The following is a 20,384-nucleotide window of genomic DNA, read 5'->3' on the forward strand; positions in this document are numbered from 1 at the left end:
AACGTGTGTTTTTCCTCCCATTCCTTTTTAAATTGAATGATGTGTTCCTTTTCCCTTCCCCCAAGCTCCAGTTGTATGAAGACAAGGAAGAGTTTACTGAACTATATTGAACTTCTTGGATCTGAACTAGTGGTGACTAGTTTTATTTTTACACTAACCTTGGCACAGAAGCACGGCATCAAGTTGCAAGAAAAAGGTCTAATTTTTTTTCATATTCTAGCAGGATAGGTTTTGGTTAACTTTTTCACATTGACACTTTTTTTCCTCTTTAGCCTTTCTTTCAAAACCAGTGGAGCAGATTCTTACAGTTCACATGGTTTTCACAGCTAATACTTCCTGTGGCAGTTTCTAGTGCTCACATGGCACGGATCCAGAGAAAACTTACAGCCTAATGCATGCCACCTCTCAAGGACTCAGGCTGTGCAGGACTCCCTTCTCACCCGTGACTTACAAATAAATCCATCCTCTTCGCATCACCTACACTTACACAAGAAAAACCACTCTCCCTAAAAGAGTCATATTCAGAAACTCGTTTTTGCTCATTTTATTCAATAAGATTTCCAGAGCCAACAATACAGTGAAAAGAATTATTAAAATAAGTCCAGAGCTGGCACAAAGCATAAACATTTATCCCTAAAAACGATATTCATATTTATCTGCTTCCACCAACTCCAAACATTCTGTCAGTGTTTCACTAAAACACATTTCTGCTACCTAAAAATGACTCACTAGCTTTAGTTTTTGATTCCTAAATTCATCATCTGTGCTATCTTCTTTGTCACCTATCATTTCTATGGTGACAAATCAAAGGAGGGGTTTTGGAAGGCAACATGTCATTGTCTACAGAGGGGAAAGCCAGTGGCTTGAAATAAGTGGCTCTGATACAAGATCTGATGTAGCCATGACAAGAGGACATGCACAGAACACCATACAATGTGACCATTTACCTCCAATGCTATAAAAAAGAAAAAAAACTCTTCTAAAATCCTCCCTGCTAGGGATTTCTGCTCACCTCTGAGCAGACTAGGCCTCAGACGATTGCTAATCCAAGTACTTTGGTATAAGCTTCATGGACCAAAGAGGGAATATATTAGAAGAAGTCCAAAGGGAGAAGAGAGGCATATTACAATAAACACCAGTGCAAGCTTCCCAACCAATGGAAAACACAGTGTAAAAAATCAAGGGATAAACTTAAAGGTATCACATTTTCTTGTTCTCTGAGAGATTGTCTCTGTGATACAAGTGGCAGATTCCTAAAACTAATTGCCAGATAAAAATATTTTTTAAAAAGTGGCCCTCTAATTAGCATCATGATTGTACCATTCATCCATGTACCTTCAAATGATCTCATGCAAAAACACCCACTAAAAGCTTGGCGTGCCATCTTTTATTTGCATGCACCATTTCTTCTAGCACACATTTACTCTAATTCATCACTTGGAGTTGTCCATCTCCTAAAAGTGGATGAATCACTCTTGCTGGTTCCAGGACTGGGCTTAAAGCCAGAACGAAAATGACAAACTTGAAAGCATGGTAAGTCTAATTTTTTTTTTCTTAAATCCTCTCACCTTTTGGATTCTAAGATATATGATCACTAAGAAATAAGCCTCCAAATTCTGATTAATGACTGAGAGATGACTTCGGTATTTAGAAAGTGAAAAGTCAAATTTACCATTTCTATCTGTTGGCTAGAACTGTAAGAGTAATATCCATGAAAAGAAAAGTAATAACATGATAAAAGGAATTGCTACCACATTATCTGTTTCAGTGGGTCATAAACAGCATTACAACCAAGATTAAAAAGTTTGTGAAAAAATTAAAACAAATTTTCCTACATTTGAAAATAAACATGGGTCAAAATACTGGGTTCACAATAGAGATGCAACAAAGAGGCTTTGGTCCTAAACCCTTTTTCTTTATTAAGCAAATAAATATTGATGATTGGTCTAGAGGGGAGTTTAACTGAGTTGCCATGAATTATTTAAAAATCCCAGAATATCTTCTATTGCTTTTATAGAAGCTTGATCTACAAGTTGAAAAATCAAACTGACAGTTTGGTCTCTTGTACAAATACCCAACCTTTAGAAATGTTCTAGGCATTATAAATACATATTTCATGAATACAGTTTCAACAGTTCTAAAAATATCCTTTAGGAGAAGAAAAAAACACCCAAAAAACAAAACTTCTTGCAAGCCATTGTTTTACACATAACAGCAGGAAACCAAACAGAATGTCTAAGCCAAAGCGATTAACACACCCAATAATAAATGTGAGCGTTAAGTAGGAAATCCTACTCAAATACAATTTTTGACATTAGCATAGGGTCTGTGGTTTACCTCCACTTCTACAGCCACACATGGTTCCACGGCACACTGATTTCGAATCTAACTCCAGGACAACAAGACTGAAATTTGCCTTTTGAATGATGTGTAAACAGGCTCATTCAGGAGTGGCCCTGGGACCAGACACAGGTATAATTGAGCTTGCCTCAGAGACAGAAGGCAAAGCTGACAGGCAACTCCAGGAACTTTGGATATAAGAAACTAATTTAGAGTTTTGAAAGAGCTAACAATTTGTTCCTCCTTCATCAGTAACTGTGGAGGTTGCAGCTATTTTAATGGTACACTATTATTATTCTACTGTTTTCAACATATATTTAGCATTCTCAATAAACCCTATCCCATTTCTCCATATATCAAAACTTAGAGAACAAAAACATTCTATATTCTGTGGCCTCTGAGGTTCAAGTGTAGGACTGTGGCAATGATGTTTGAAATAATAACCACTTTCCATGAGTGTTCTCGTCTAACTGCCCATTAAACTCCAAATAAATCTTATGATCAGCAGACATTCTACTTTTTAATAATTCAGTACAGAATCATCAATTGGTTTCATAATAAATGAGATAATAAATTCATGCTATTGTGGGCAGAAAGCAAATTTAGTAAGAAATTCCTGACAACTGAAGGAATAGGCTAAAGGAATTTTATTCTTGATTTTTCTGACATAAACAAATTATCAAGGCCAAATTCCTGCTAATTCTGAGAGAGTCCTTAATGAACAGCACAGGGGAAAAGAGAGAGAAAGAAAAGCCAAGGGGTATGGCTACTGGGTCAAAAGTTATTTTCTCATCATTTTTCTTCGTCCTTTACGGGTGGGGACTTAAATCAGGAAAGCTGGCTAATTATGTTCTACACCAAATGTAATTCAAATCCTAACACATAATATAAGCAGAACCAAAAATACCAGTTGCTCTAGAATTTAGCAAATCTACTATTTCAAACTAGTGACTTTGAAAAGTCCTAAGTTCTAAGAACACCTTAGATATTCTTTAAAAGTGGAACATTTAAATAAACTGCAAAAGATCTGTAGAATGGATGTTCTTCTATAGATAAGATACGTAAATACTTTTCAAAGTAGTAAATGATGGAAAAATGTAAGAAAGACATCTCATTTCTTACCTTGTTTTGATCTGTCCAGTAAAAGAAAAATCCCTGAGGGTCAGTCCTCAAAATAATTGGAGTAACAATAGTTGAGTCCTAGAAATGTAAGAAGAAACATGAATATCAACATATATCATTGTAGAAAAATCTATCCAGGAGTTATTTAAGAAGTAATAACTGTAAGGAGATTCTCCAAAGTAGTCAATTATTAAGAAAAATTTCAAAAGAAATTAGACATGGCATTTTTAACTTCATGGAATTATCCATCATGTAAGTTTCCTAATAATCAGAATACTTATACATAACTTGTAATGGAAAAAGCCATTATGCATTTATTGATTAAGGTATGTTTTCTATTAAAAATCTATATTTAGTTTTTCAAATAATTTTAAGACTAAACATCATCACATATTTTTATGATTAATATTAACTAAAATCCATGCTTAAGAATAGTTACATTTGCTCCATAAAATGATTTTTAATTGTAATAGAGTAAAACATAGCATTTGAGCATCCCTGTTTCCAAGGTAACTGTAAATAAGGCCATCTTCTACATATTCAGAAAGATATCTACCAACTTGCTGCAAATTTCAATTTTACGTGCTAAAATAAAACATCATAGGTAAATAGTCTTCAGAGTTGAAGGCATGCATGGTACAAAGCAAAACTTGCCTACATTGTAATTACAATATTAAACATTTCTAAAACACGTGTTCTTTTCTCTTAGCGATTTTCAGAAAGACATACCATCTGCACCAGAAAATACATATCACTGGATATGGATTTTTATCCTGAAACACTCAGGCCTTTGCAGGAATTGCATTTTTTAGAGAGACATAAATTGCCAGTTTTTTCAACCGTTTCATACGCACAACCACAGTGTGTCGTATCATCTAGCTTGTTAAAAGAACTTGTAATGAAAATTAGAACTTGAGAGATAATTTTGGCATAGGGACTTTTTTCTTCCTAATGGGCAGAGTAGTATGAATGATTTTCATCTACGTATTAAGTTTTATTGTAAGAGCTCGGTTCTGGAAGATGCTCTTCTCTTGGGTTCAAATTCCTGCCTGTCCTGTCTCAGTGCACAGCTTTACACAACTGAAAAAAGAAGGGGATAATCATAACACATAACTCAGAAGGTTGTCGTGAGAATTAGCTATGATAATTTGGGGTAAAGCATCTGGGCACGTATGCCACATAAAAATGTTCATTATTATGATAGTGGATTATATTTAAAAACAGATGTATCCAAATACTAAATGTAAATTTATCAGAATATTCTGTTACTGTAGTAAAACACACAGAACATAACATTTACTCTTTTCTAATATACTTTACAGTGGTATTACATGCATTCACCTTGCTGTGCTGCCATCAGCACCATCCATCTTCAGAACTTTTCATCTTCCCAAATTGAAACGCCACATGCATTAAACATTAATTCCTCATTCCCTCCTCCCCCCATAACCTGGCAACTACCATTCTTACTTTCTGTATCTATGAATTTGACTACTCCAGGTAATTAAATAATTTGACTATTTTAAGTAGTTATATAAGTAAAATTGTATAATATTTGTCCTTTTGTGTTTGCCTTTTTATTTAGCATGAAGTCCTAAAACTTCATTCGTAGAGCATGTGTCATATCTCCTTCCTGTTTAAAGCTGAATAATATTCCATTTATGTATATGCCATGTTTTGTGTATCCATTCATCCACTGATGAATATCTAGGTTGTTTCCACCTTTTGGCTATTGTGAATAATGCTGTTATGAACACAGATGCACAAATATCTATCTGAGTCCTTGGTTTCAGTATATACCCAGAGGTGGAATTACTGAATCATATGATAGTACTATGTTTATTTTTTTGAGGAACTGCCATTCTGTTTTATGCTGATATTCCATATATACATCCTTAACATGCAGTTGGAAAAAACATATTTTACAAGGACTGTGCTGTTGCAAGGAACTTCAGCTAGAATTTTAAATTTTTCTAATTACTTCTAAATGTCAAAAAAAGACATTTGGACATAAACTTGATATTATAATGAAAGAATAATTTTTAAAATATTTTAGGCTTCTTTCACGAGATTGCATGCATAATAGCTCACAGCAATATTTCCAATAAATCATAGCAATATTTTCAGTCCTATTTTCTTACTTCTAGAAGTGGACAAAATAAAAGTCTTGACAGGCTGCACACAACACACATTCCCACTTCTAGAGGAAGTTAGAATAAACTGTAGGTGTGTCTTATCTTTTTCAAGTCAGTTCCTTTTCTTATCAGAGCATCTGACAAAATTCTAATCAAAATCTTGGTGACAATTCCCTGCAAGGATTCCAGACAATCAAACATTTAAGTGAGCAGAATAAAACTTTTCAAAATTTATATTTAGGAACACTATTCTACGCTGCCCAGTTTGTTTCAGATACTTCCATTTCTAGCTTATTCCTTCCCCTCCTTCAAAATTAAACCTTCTTTGTTCAATGTTTTCTTGACCCCACTCTTCCGGCCACAGTTCCTCCATTAAGTGATCATTTATCTTGGCTCCCTGCCTGCTTCCTTCATAATCACCTCTAACATTCCAAGATCCCCTGGAACTTGGCATTCTTGCCATGCAAAGTAGGATTTGACCCAGAAATATATGAATGTCTATTTTCATTTCCACCTGCTTGTTTTCCCACCTCCCACATAGCTGCTAGTGTCTATATTCTCCCCATACCAAAGTAGCCACTCAACCCAGATCCCAAATATTCTTAATTGTCAGAACATATGCCCAGGTTTGAAACTTGAAATATATGATCATCATTCATTGACAAAGGAGCTGCAGATGGGTTGCAACTCTTGGGACCTTTGTAGAATGATGAAGACAGCTCTCAGATGGTCTATATTTTAATCCTTTACCTCTCCATCAACATCTATAACATGTGTATTTCACAAGATTGTGGTTTTGAAACTTTCATATGCATCAAATTCACTGAGGGATGTTGTAAAAACACAAATTGCTGGGCTCTTTCTCCAGAGTCCCTCATTTAGTAGCTCTGGGACAGAGACTGAAAATCTGCACTTCTAAGAAGCTCATGGTAATGCTGATGCTGTTGGTCCAGGGACCACACGTAAAAAACCACAGATGTAGGCATGTGATGGGTGAGCCTTTAGGTCAGGAATACGATGATGTTTATCTCCAAGAACACCTGTGACCTTAGAATGCAGGCAAACCATATCTTGTAAGTATATTGCTTCTAAGAATTCAACTCTAATTTACTTAAAGTTATAAGATATTTTTTCTAATAAGTATTCGTCTATAAAAAAGAAAACAGTAATAAACACTTGTCTTAAGTTAGTAATAGCAGATAATGTTCAGTAAATTTCTACTTGCTGCTCTTTATTTGATAGAATACGTTTTACTGTCATATCAGCAATAGTGAAGACTAATATAGTAATTAAGAAGATTTTATTTAGTAAATTACATGAATCTCTGAAGAGTCTTTAAGCCAAACCAAAAACGATCAAGGGGCAAAGCAAAAGACCTTAACAAAACCTTGAAATCCTGAAGAATAAGAAACAATTCAGCAAGAAAAAAAAAGAGTCAGTGGAATCAACATTAACATTACAATGATTTGCTCATCAATGCACTGATATAAGTCAATAATAAATACTAAAGAAACTGACACGAAATGACAAAGGCATTACTAATCCAAACTCACTTCTAATACCAGTATACCATTTTATAAAAATCCCTGACTGAATAGTAACTGATGCATCCTCAACATTTGCTCTGAGCCAATCACTGTGGCGAACTTCACGGCTTTTCTCCTTTAATACTTATAATAACTTAAGAGGTAGATACTATTATTATTCCCATTTTACAGATACCTAGACCAAGGCTTGGGCTAAATAACTTGCTCAAGGAAAGCCAGTTAAGCTGGTACGGGAAGCACGGGAAATTCAACCTTCAAGTGCGCACTCTATAACAGTGCTTCTCAACTTTTTCCATTATTGTCCTGCAAAGGAGCCTTTTTAGGTCTTTATTTTTCTAAGAATCCCCCATGACATTTCAATATTACAGATAGGCTGAATATCTGTTTCTATGCTGTATGTATAACTGTGCTTTATACCAAAAAAAAAAAAAAGAGAGTAAGAAGATTTTTTGTTGTTGTTGTTCTCCAAAACCACTTTTCATTTCCTTGGAAGCGACATGGCCCCTGTTGAGAATGGATGCCCTATACTGGTGCTGCCCAATACGGGAGCCACTGTGGCTCCCTGTGACGACTGAGCACTTGAAATGTGACTGCTGAGACTAAGATGTGCTGCAAGATTTCAAAGACTAAGAATGGAAACAAGAATAGAAAATAGCTCACTAATGATTTCTGACATTGATTACAAGTCAAAATGGCTACACTGGATTAAATTAAACATAGTATTCATATTAATTCCATCTGTTTCTTTTTTACTTGTTTTAATGAGGCTACTAGAACATTTACAAGTATCCTATGTGCCTCACATTATATTTCTGTTAGGCAGGGCAACTCCAAACCTTCACAGGGGTACTCCTTAACAGGGAAATTTCTCACAAAACAGTCTCAGTGCTCTTGTCACACAATTCCAGCAAGGTTGTTTATGGTTTTACCCACATATGCAGCTACCATTTAATTTTTAACATTTAAATAGTATAAAATAAATCTAACTTCTTCTCTAAGTGTCAGTTCTTCAGTATCTAACTAGAGCCATCATGTTGCTACCCTCTGAGCTACACTTTACCAGGCTGAGGTATGTCATTGGGTTTATCGTGCCCCTCTCCCCAACAACTCACATGGTGAAGTCCTAACCCCCAGTACCTGAAAGTGTGACCTTATTCAGAGATAGGGTCTTTACAGATATGATTAAGTTAAAAGGAGGCCTTAAGAGTGGGTCCTAATCCAATATGACTGGTGTCCTTATAAGAAGAGGACATCTGGACACAGGCATATACAGAAGGAAAATGATGTGAAGATGCAAGGAGAAGTCGGCCATCTACCAGCCAAGACGAGAGGCCTGGAACACATCCTTCCCTCATGGCCCTCAGCAGGAAGCAATCCTGCTGACACCTTTATCTCCCACTTCCTTCAGAACTGTGAGAAAATAAATTTCTGTTGTGTAATCCACCCAGGCTGCGGTCCCTTGTTATGGAAGTCTTAGTAAACTACTAGGAAGTACAACCCTAAACCTCAAGGCTCGTGTCAAGAGCCAGTCCACAGACCCATGGCACATTCCTTAGCACCACTGTCAGCAAGTCTCCTGGCCAAGGTTGACCACAATTCTCACTCCACAGTGATTCTCATGTTTTTATGCTATTACGAGAGAACACACATGAACAGAGGCAAGCACTTCTAAACTAATCAATACCACAGAGTCAACAGGAAAAGTAACAAGCAATGTTCCACAGGGATTGCCCAAGACTTGCATTAGGAAGCAGCAGGGCCAAATACAGCAAATAGAGACACTGGGGGGAAAACAGCTATGCAACGGACAAAGAGTTCTAAGGGTCACAGAAAATCAGATGTGATGCCTGTCAAACTAAACATGAGCAATACAGCCCTGGCTATGAAATGAAAACATTATAAAGGTAGTCTTGGATGCCAGATGGGGAATTAAGATGATTTAAGTAAAACATCCCTGTGTATCAGCATTGACGAGACTTTTCCTCAAGGAGTGTGTTTACTCTGAAATTTCCCAAAATAAACAAAAGCAGAAGAGACGAAGAAGGTCCAGAGTAGGAATGCAAAACAGTGGAGAGAAGCAACGTGAAGATACCGGCTTCCTACAGAACAAGCAGATCCCTTTTTAACACAATGTAGGGAAATGTTGGAAGCATTGTTCTTCAAGTACCATGCAAGATACTTCAGATAATCCACTAGAGAACCAAATTAAAGCCCAGATACCAAATCAACCAGGGTGCTCCTGGCTTAGTGGGGGCATCAGATGAGAAAAACCAATAATTTTAATAACATATAGCTCTGGTGGGTATGCAGTGGCATCTCAATGTGTTTTTTAATTTGCATTTCTCCAATGACTAACGATGTTAAACATCTTTTCAAGTACTTATTGGCCTTTGGGGTTGCAGGGAAGGTGGTGAACTGGCTGGATACTTCTAAGAGCATAGTATATCATTTATCATTTTCATCAGTGGTTCCCAACTGGGAGCAATTTTCCACACCAGGGGACTTTTGGCAATGTCTGGAGATAATTTTGGTTGTCACTACTGGGGGGTTTTGCAACTGACACCTAGTATCTAGAGTGAGGGATGCTGCTAAATATCATATAATACACAGGCCAGACTCCACAACAAAAAACTAATGGGGCCAAATGTCAATGGTGCCAGGGTTGAAAACATGGTTTTAATGGTTTCTGGTTGACTTTATAAGTCTAAAATCCTGCAAGGACCTAAGCAGTATACATGCAGGCCCTTGCCATCCAACCACATTATCTAAGCCACACTCCCCTGTGCTAATTCTGCTTCTGTCTTTCAAAACCCTGAGTTCCTTGGCTCTTTGGAATACCCACACCTGCTGTTCCCTCCACCTGACACATTCTTCTACTCATGTTGGCCTAAATCCCACTTTTCATAAATAGAATTTTCCAGGGAAACCTTCCATGCTTCCTATACTCACTTGTACTTTTTTTCCTTCATAGCAGTTATAATGAAAATAATTGTACCTCTGTTTGTTTAGCATCTGTCTCCCCAATAAAGGCAGGCATGAAATCATTCATCATCATGAATCCACAATACTAGCACAATGCTTAAAAAAGACATCAGTACATTTTTAAAGTATGACTGGTGAATGAATGGATTAAGGGGTGGAAGGTACTGCAGGAAATAAAAACAAGGAAGATTCTGAAAAATATCAGTTGGGGTTGCTGGGAGCCATGTTGCCCATAGCCATGACAAAGAAATTTCAAAGTGGTGGTGAGGGCAGAAAAAGGCTTTGGAAGGCTGAGAAGAAGTGGGTAGGAGGTGAGGACAGGGAGACAGTGACTATAAGTTACACTTGCATAGTAGAGGGAAGGAGATGAGGGAGGAGACAGTAACTAAAGGAGGAAAAAGGACTGGGGAACATTGTGTTGGTTTTGAGGTTGGGATTTTTACTAGTAAAGGCATATTGTTATGTTCTTAGGAAAGCTTCAACTGAGGGGAAACTCACATAGACACTATCAAAAGAAAGGTGAGTGGTGGCAGATAATAATGAAGTCAGGATTCAGAGATGCCAGGAAGGACGAGCTCCAAAATATAAATGCAGAAGGTGAGGTATTTCTCAGGGGCAAGAGGGCAGCTGGAACAATGGAGGTGGCCCAAGTACATTAAACGAGGAGTGGAGAAGGGAGGAAATTAAAAGCATTGTTCCAGGGACTTTCATTGCCTCTGTACACAAAGAATAGGGTAGGTGGAAGTTTATTATAAATCAAATTTAGAATTATGTCTTGTTACTTTTCTCGCTTTAGCAATAAAGCACAAGTATTCTTTTTTCTCTTTGTGAATAATTATCCTGATAGGATGTTTTTACAACCATGTGTCTTTTGTTCTGTCACTCCCAACACTTCTGAATTTCTTTAAGGGCAATTTTCATTGCAGTATTTGGGTGTATGGATGAGCATCTTTTTCAGAAAATAGGAACTAATGGTAAAATTTAGAATATGAGATATAAATACATTAAGCATCATCATCTTAACCAATATTGAATTGCAGTGTAGTACTCGCTCAAACTTAAGACACATTTAGACCTTAAATGAAATCAGCACTGTAACAGCAGTGAGCTCTGCATTGCCAATAAATGGTTTCCTTCTCAAACGCACATGGAGAAATCCCATTTAAGAAGACCATAGAGTCCCTTAGGACCCTGGGAGATTTCAGATGGAATGGAAGGACAAGAAGCAAGGTGATCCAACCAATGCAACACAACACCTCAAAGGTCACGAAGGTCTCATAGGAGCATGACTGCCCTCCAGGTCTGCCTCAAGGCTACACACTCCCCTGTGTGAGCCCACCGTGAGCCAGACAAACACCAGACAGCTCCTTCATTCCACAAACATCCCCTGAGCACCAGCACCTCCCAGTGCCAGGCCTATGCTCTCCCCTAGGGAAAAAAATAATAATAATTATAAAGCTATAGCCCTCCAGAAGTCGTGCTCTAGTTGTAATATAAACAAGGCATATCCACCTCCCTGCACAAGTGATACAGATCTGGACTCTCAATTGACACTACCTTGCATTCTGCATCATGCTTGAGAGCAAGCAACTCACCCTCTACACTTCCTTCATGCCTACCATATTCTTAATCTTCCATGATCCATGATTTCTATGAGAGGCCATGGGACCAGCCTTAATAGGCATCAGCAAAAGACAACATTTGCACATATGTCAAGAAGAAGAAAAGGTGGAGTAATAGATACAAAGAGTCTTGCTGAATGCAGAAATGTCACTTACTCGGCAATGAAAAAAAGACCTTAAACACCATACCTGAATACCTGTCTTTCCACGTGCATGTTTCCACACTGACTGACTGATGTAGAAAATATTTAAAGACTATAGAGCATACATTGCGCCCCCTCCCTTTTTCTTTTTTTTTTTTTTTTGTTTCCGGAGTCTCCCTGTATATTCTATTCCAGTTAGTTAGTTCCTTTATATCCTATTTCAGTTAGTTAGTTACAAAAATCAATGGCTTCTTCATGGTCATATATGTAAATGACCTCAGAAATATGTCCATATTTCCTTTGCCTACTTACACATAGGGGCACAAGGCTCTGACTAGAGGATCAGACACAGAACATAGAGGGAAAAGATTAGATGGAATAGACTGTGAAATGTGCCTGAGCATTTGGAATTTATGATATGCTCTGAAAGGTTGCATGAACCTAATTATTAGCTCCAGTAACAAGAAGACTAATGATTTCAGTTACCAGGGGTTTGTTATTTAAGTGGAGACCCATAGTGTTAGTCAACAATTCACCATCAATCCCCTTCCATTTTCTGCTGGCACTTCTTGTTCATGATAACATGAAACAATTCTGATAAGGAAATATTTAACTACAGGTTACCAAGTCCCACATAAAAAAGCAAATTGCTCCTGTTCCCTTTATATGTCATCGCAGGTAAATATAACTTGAAGCTATTTATTGACAGGCTAAACTTTCAAATGAAGCTAATAGCCAGTACAAATTATCCTCATTCACCATAGGTAGGGAAATATTAGTGTTAAGGAAGATAAGAGAGAAAACCTATGCGAGAAAATTATATTCCAGCAACAGTACTGTACTAGTCTGCTTTGCCCTGCCAATAACAGCCTGTAGGCATTACATTTCCTCAGTAAATTACTAGGGTTTTGTTGAACTGCTTCATCCTTCAGGGCATTTACTATACCTGCTGCACTTCCCAGACTTGGGACAGACAACAACCGAATCAAGGGTCATCTAATCTGACTATAAGTCACTTTTGTTGTTATTGTTCAAGAGGATCAGTTCAGCAATAATAAAAATGCTTTAGGCTGAAGAGGTTCTTTTTTTTTAAGTTTTCATTTAAAGTAAAAATAGCTTATTAGATTAAAAACAAGCAAAACCAAACTATGAAGTTAGAAGTCAAGACAAGGGTTACCCTTAGGAGGGGATGTAGGGACTGGAAGAGAGTACTTAGGAATTCTGGGACAAGTGATGCTGTTTCTTGATATGGTACTGATGACATGGGAGTGTTCGCTTTGTGAAAATGGATCCAGCTGGACCCAGAATTTGTGTGTTTTGTTGTATGCATGTTACACTGATTTTTTAAAAAGTTTGAAGTAGCTTTATTGATTTGTTTGCAAAAAAGTTATACTTTTACACTTATACAGTAATTATTGACTAACAATGAGAAATTCACAAAGCTCTTTGGACAAGGAAAATGGAATAACTGGGCATATTTAAGTGGCTCTTTAGAGGGCACCTGCTAGCCTTCCATTCTAAAATCCACCTTGCACTTTGTAGTTGGTCCATCCACATCATCAGCCAGCTACCAACTCAGAGAAGTTTCCTCCCTGTTTCCCATAACTTTTCCAAAGTGAATGTTACTAAATTCCCCCCTCGCAAACCCTTTTCCCCTCGGCTCTCTCATTAATCTTGTCAGTGTCATCTTGTCATCATTTTCTTGTCATCATTTTGGAAATTGGAACAGCAGATTCCACAAAATGCAAAAGTTCTAAGCTTTTGTGTAGGATGCTGGGAAATGTGCAATATACTAGTATTTCTTAAATTACCTGTTTTAGCTGTGGGGGTTGAAGGTGTGGTAAAGGAGGGAGTTACTTGATTCAAATCCAGACGGCATTAATGCAAATCCAAACTTCTGAGTTTCATCAGACTTCTCAGACAACTTAGTCTAGCAATTATTTTTCCGTGTTAGAATATGCTTGTAAGACAAAATGTGCGATGTGAAATTATATACACATATATACATATATATGAAATTTAAGTAAAAATAAACTTTTGGATTATTTGTAAACTGACTTGCTGTAGAGAGTGGGTTCTGCTCTAAATTACATAGACTTGTTTTCCGTGAAACACCTGGATTTTTAAAAGAAGGTAAGAAACCTGATTTTCCTCCAAATTATAAAATATAAAATCAAAACACACATTAAAGGGAATGGAAGTAAGGTCTGAATTTTTCCACTAGAAGAATAAAAGAGCCATAGAACACCTACTAACCACCTTGATAAAATTCATGTCCATCTTATTTCTGAGGGACAATAACTTTTAAAAACATGTTTCGTTGAAGGTTGCCTGTATGTCAGGCTTTATACAAAGCAATGTATATGCATTCATTCATCTAACCTCAACAGCTGTTCTATGGCTTAGGAAATATTACAATTTGCATGTTACTGTTGAGGAAATTGAAGTTGGGATGCCTTACGCAACCTGCCCACAGTAAGATCTGAATTTGAAAGGTAAGAATGAAGAAACAGAAGGAATAAACAAATGAAAGCCCTTCCATCCCTCAGAGATTATGGGACAGAGAGACAGAGTGCTTAGGCATGGAAAACAGGGCCAAATCAGTGGTTGGCAGTCCTGTTGTACAGTTTACAGTCCTTCCTTTCTCTCCATGTCCTGTCCAATATAGACCAAGGCCAAGGTCCAGAAGAGAAAGGAGTTTCTCTCACAATCTCCCAAGCTCGCTAGCTTAGATCAAGAAAGTAACTCTCCTTCCACTGTCTACCTCACCAGAATTCTCCCACAATACCCATAGTCCTTTACACCCACCTCCCACCACCAGAGCCTGCTAATAGACAAATGCAAAACAAAAGCAAAGATATGAGGTTGAATTTTTTAAATATCATTAAGTCAGTGGTTTATCTTCATGCCAAGTTCAGGAGGACAAGTATAGCCTTGATGTTCAGACCGTACACACCATGAGTTTTAAAATACTGAAATAGTCAAAAAACCCCACCTACCTACCCACCCATCCACAGACCCTGGGGACTCCCAGACCTCCTCGTGATCAAGCAGCAAAATTAATGCCTGGCCCTGGTACAACAGGGTATTTCCAGGATCTATTACGCACCTGCTGTCTGTTGTAATTGTTTAGTGCCTATGTTAAAGCTTTTGACTACCACCCTTAGAGCATCCACAGCCTCACCGTGACTTGGTAGGTGGCCAACAAATTATGCATGGCACTGCACCCTCTGGGTGACATCTTCCATTCCATATGGTGGTCAGGACAACAAGACCAGTGATTATACTGCTTTAATCACTTCAGGAACAAGAGATAATTTCTTCACGTCCTAAACAGCCCCAAATTCATCATTTTTGAATGTCCTGTAACATTACCACGCTTTTACACAAGAAGCAGCAAACATACAGAAAAGCTAAGTGATTGGCCTAAAGTCATGCAGCTTACTGGTGCATGACTAGGAAACAACTAGGAAGTAAACTGAGGCCTTTGATTCAAGATTTAGTTCTTTTTTGTCTTCAACACACTGTCTCACTAAGGTACAATATAAATAGCCAGATAACTTGAACTGGCTTGATTCTGGAAGGGCAAATATGAGGTGAGAAGAGTAGATGAGGGATGCCTGGGGAGGAAAAAGGCAACCCTAAGAAAGGCAGGGTCCCTTGTAGTCCACTGATCAGCATGAAGACCCAGAGAACCAAAGAGCCTGCAGTATAGCTCATTATATTCCAGATAACTTGACTCCTGAGTGCAGTCTAGGTTTTTTTGTTTTGTTTTGTTGTTGTTGTTTTTTAAAAAAAGAAAAGACTTGAGATTCTACTGGCCTTCTCCTTAGTACCTATGTCTTTCCTTCCAGGAGGGCTTCCTTGGAAACTCACTGCTGCAATACTCAGAGGGAGCTCTTTTCAACTTCTTCTTTGGTTGGTATTTCACTAACATCCTCTCTATTACCCTCAATGCATCACCCAATCTCTCTCTCATTGGTGTTTTGATGATTTTTGTCTCCTCCACCTAGCATCTAAGGTCCATAACAGCAGGGATTCTGTCTACTTTTTTCACCATCCCAGGATCCAGTCTAGGATTGGCAATAATAGGTGAGCAAGAAATACGTGTTACAGAAAGGTACATAATGAAAGTCATCTACCTGGATATATCAAAATATGTTTTCATAGAATACTTTCATTCTCAACGTGATGTTGGCTATTTTCTCCAAAACAAGAAATTATAGATAATTATTTAAAATACAGTTTAGAATCATCACTGTATATAAATCCAGAGCTTATACTGAAACTCCCTTTTTAAATTCTGCAAAGTCTCTTTCTCTTCCCTCTGCCCTTCACTCTCTTTCTCAGTAAATCCATCATCACATCACCTCTCTATTCAAGGATCTCAAAATGGGCAAGACTGTCTTACTTATTGCTGAACTGCATTTTCTTTGTCATTTTTTTCCCTGACACAAAGAATTTAATCTCCGTCTGAATTTATTGTTTAGATTCTATTCCATTTACAAAAACATTCAGTCCAATTAGACTGGAACAGAAAGAAGAAAAGTGTGAAGCCCATGGTAAAAAAGATGTATGTTTACATCCTTGCCTACAGCATTTAATAACTGGCATGAGCTTTCAAGGAAGCTGTGGTTCATACTCCAAGTTCCATTTGCGCTTCCAGCTGGACAAAATATAGACACAGACGCACTCAGCTAAGTAATTGGATTCACTACCTGGAATATTTAAATTGTTTTCAGACACTGGAAAATGGCTTAAGAAGATTAAAGAAAAATACCCTAGCGAATAACAGGCTATAATTTACTAGGTGGAAAATCTTTTCGGTAAGAAGAACGCCTCATTCTCCTATAATTCCTTCTGATTAAGAGATGTATTAGTCATTTGGACTTAAATTTCCTTAGAACCTGGCAACTCGGATTTATTTCAGTAGGTTTTTCTTATCGAATCTTTTGAATGACACCCAGGACATAAAATTGATGCCATAATGCTCTCCATCAGAAGATTCACGTTTTCAGCTGGATGACTAATTTATGTGTTTTGAAGACACCTGGGGTAAAGGGGAAGGTGAAGTCATTTGAAGTCCTGGGGTCTGGGCTGCACGTAAAGCATTAGAGACCCTGGCGCTGGGCTAGGCTCTGCCCTACCTGGCAAATGGTGCAGGTAAGTCCTGGGGCAACCCCTCAACGTGTCTATTTCAGGCAGAAGACTCCAATCAGCTCAGTTCTCAAAAGTCAGCCCTCTCCACTCGCCTGCAGGCCCGTGAGTACTCCAGGACCCCTCAAGGGCCCCCATTGTCTTCACGCCCTCCCCAGATGTGTCCCTGCAGCCCTTTTCAGGGACCCTCACTCCGGAGCCAGGCGCTGAAGTTTGGCATCAATGACCACCTGTTGGCTGGACCGTTGTGTCCTCCGCCGCGTGGGCTCCCACAAAAGCGCTAAGAGGGTTCGCAATCACTAAGTGTTGTGGACTTCAGGCCCTTCTTTTCTTGAAATCGGGCAAAAGAGGTAATAGGGGGTGCGTCCGCAACGGAGAGGGACGCGACTTGTTCACACCAGGCGCTTTCCAGTTGGTCTCAACTTCACACTCCTTACTTCCCGAACTTTCAGGACCTGTCACCAGGCAAAGCTTGCCCCTCCCTCTCCACTGGCCCAAAAGATTTAAGACCCTCAGGGGGCGCTTGCCAGACCCAGAAAGGATGGCAACTACTAAAGCCCGATGACACAGGAGCGCGCGCAAAGCTTCTGCCCTTGGACATCCGCTTTGGCAGATGCCAACCTGTGCGCCCGAGGCGGCCCCTGCCCGCTCCCAGTGCGCCCATTGCATAACGCGCCCCTCGCCCCACCCCCACGACGCCCGCCCTGCCCGGTGCCCGAGCCAGCGCCCCGACTCGGGCCGCCCCAATACTTACATCATCCCACTTGACGAATTTGGTGCCCTTCTTGAGGCTGTCGGACACGCACACGGGCTTGAGTTGCAAGGCGTGCACTCCGGGTTGAGCCCCGGCCATCTGGGCTCATCTGGGCTCCGGGCGGCCCGGGCGAGCGCGGCAGGGACTGGGAACCGCGCGCGGGGCGCGGAGCGCGGGACGCGGGCTCCTTTCTCTGCTCCGGAGGCGCTCGACTCTTCTCCCCCGCCGGCCTCCCCGGCCTCCCGGCCTCCGCACCTCCCTCCGGCGCCGCTCAGCAGGCAGAGCGCGCGGGGGCGCAGCGCCGGGCCATGCCCCAGGCGGGACGCGAGGTCGGGAACCCGCGGTGGATGAGGAGCCTCGGAAGGCGAAGAGAAGCCGAGCCGGGCAGCCGAGGCTGCCAGTCGCGGCGGATTCTGCTCCTCCGCCGCCGCCGCCGCCTCAAAGCGCACCATTCAGCACATCCTCTATACACAGAGGGAGAGCGCGAGTGACACACGCCCGGCGCCCCCCCTCCGCGCTCTTTTCCCTCCTCCCTCCTCCTTCCCCCACCCCCTTCCCCGCCACCCTCGCTCGCTGGGTCCTTCCTTCCCCCCGCGGCTCCCAGCCCAACTTTGCACGCTGGGTCAGGCGCCAGGAAGCGGGGATGCAGCGGCACCTCCTGGCTCCTGAGCCCCATTGCAGCCAACGCCTGCCTCCCGCATTCGCTCTGAGCATGCCTGGTGCCCTGGTTGCAGGGGTGCTAGGGGTCCCCAGGAGCCTTACGCTCTTTGGGGTCTTCTTGGGAACTTGGGCTCGAGTTCCGCAGCGTCTTTGGATCCCAACTGGGTGGGAAAAGGGACCCATCCGGAGGAACCAGAGGCAACCCGCAGCTTTCAACTGTAGCTGGAGCACTCCAGCGCCGGCCACAAACCAGCTTTTTGAGAAGATAATTATCATTTATCAGCAGAGACGAGCGCAGCTGAGAGGCTCTTTGAGGAAACCTCGCCACGCCTGAGAGTTTGCAGCTCGCTGATCTTGAAACCTGGGCAAACGGTTACTTTGCGCTTTTGAGATAGAAAGCCCACCCTAAAGAAAGCAAAGGTTTTATTTTCCAAGGAAGAAAGAGGATCCCCTCTCCCGCTCCTGTCCTTGAGTATGTAGGATGTGTGGCGGGTCGGGGAGAGTCTTACTAATAGAAACTTGCTCATTTAGGAACGTAGGTCCAGGAATGTTTGTCTTCATTCCTTCCACAAACATTTCTCAATTCAAGCACGGGAGGGAGGGAGGGAAGAAGGGAAAGAGAGGAACCAGAACGGATAAAATTTTAAAGACTGATAATACCAAATGCTTGAGAGGATGTGGAGCAACTGGAACTCTCGTTCATTGCTGGAGGGAATATAAAATAGTAAAGCCACTTTGGAGAACAGTTTCTAATAAAGTAAGATATTTACTTATCACACAACCTAGAAATTCCACTCCTAGGTATTTTTGCAAGAGAAATTAAAACGCAAGTCCACAGGGATTTGTAAAGTGATGTGAATAACTTTCTTCTTAGTAGCCTGCATATGTCAATCAACAGGTGAATGGATAAACAAACTGTGGTATACCCAAACACTGGAATACTATTCCACAATAAAAATGAGTGGGCATGCAAGGGCAGGGATGAATCGCGACTTTAAGCTTAGTAAAAGAAGCCGGACAGGTGCATGATTCCATGTGTAGCAACTACAGAATAGGCAACATATTCTATGTTGACAGAAAGCTTGCCTGTGGCCAGGGATAGGTAGAAATGGACAGGGAAGGGCTACCAGCACCTGTTGAGCATGTTGGCAATGTTCTATATCACGTGTGTATATTTATCAAAACCTGTACGTTCTGTAAGTATGCCTAAATTGAGTGCAGTTTGTTTTAAGTAAATTATATCTCAAAAAGGTTGATTTTTTAAAAGAAGAAAGAATATGAAGAGAGAAAAATGGAGAGAAACACTACTTTCTCTTAATTCTTCATTCTCCCTGTTCTCTGCTCTCAGGACTCCAAGACCCAATGTTTAAGAACTCAGTCAAAAGATTACCAAAATCCAATACAGAAAATTGCTGTTAAATATTTCAATGCATTTAAAATATACTTATTGGTAGCCAGCTATATACTAGCCACTATTGTAATCACCATGGATAACCTGGTGAACAAGACCCATGATTCCTGCTCTCATATGGGGGTCTTGCCTTGTGCTTGGAAGCCACGTGCTACAGAGAATTTCATGAAAAGCTGACTTGTTTCATTTTGAACACATGTCCCTAAACTAAAACCTGAATAGTCCACAGTCCCTCTAGCCAGCAGCCTTGGCTTGCTCATTACCTCGCAGAAGGTACCAGTCACCTTCTCACATCGATTTTCTCTACTTCAGAGTACTGCAATGAAACTCTTCTTCCAGGGCTCCAGGACTTCTCAATTGTCCTTGCAACTGATCATACCAATTTTTTTTCCTTTCCTTTCCTTTTCTTTCTTTTCCTTTTTTCCTTCCATCTCTTTGTTATTTACTGGGCAAATAGTTTTTACCTATCACAGTGGCTTAGGAAGGCAAGACAAGGCTGCGCTCACTAGAA

At 40.1% G+C, this 20,384-nt stretch overlaps 1 protein-coding gene across 1 annotated transcript in view; it reads right to left on the reverse strand.

The window, feature by feature from the left end:
- PLCB1 (phospholipase C, beta 1 (phosphoinositide-specific)) overlaps positions 1-18,292 on the reverse strand; it is a 671,021-nt gene extending 652,729 nt beyond the window's left edge. The window contains exons 1-2 of the mRNA XM_011941002.1: positions 17,803-18,292; positions 3,463-3,540 (exon numbers count right to left, since the gene is read on the reverse strand). Of these exons, the coding sequence (XP_011796392.1) occupies positions 3,463-3,540; positions 17,803-17,901 (177 nt within the window). The 5' untranslated portion in view covers positions 17,902-18,292. The remainder of the gene's footprint in view (positions 1-3,462; positions 3,541-17,802) is intronic.
- Positions 18,293-20,384: the final 2,092 nt, after the last annotated feature.

The sequence above is a fragment of the Colobus angolensis genome, unplaced genomic scaffold, assembly GCF_000951035.1.
Source record: "Colobus angolensis palliatus isolate OR3802 unplaced genomic scaffold, Cang.pa_1.0 Scaffold197, whole genome shotgun sequence".
Classification (NCBI taxonomy): domain Eukaryota; kingdom Metazoa; phylum Chordata; class Mammalia; order Primates; family Cercopithecidae; genus Colobus; species Colobus angolensis.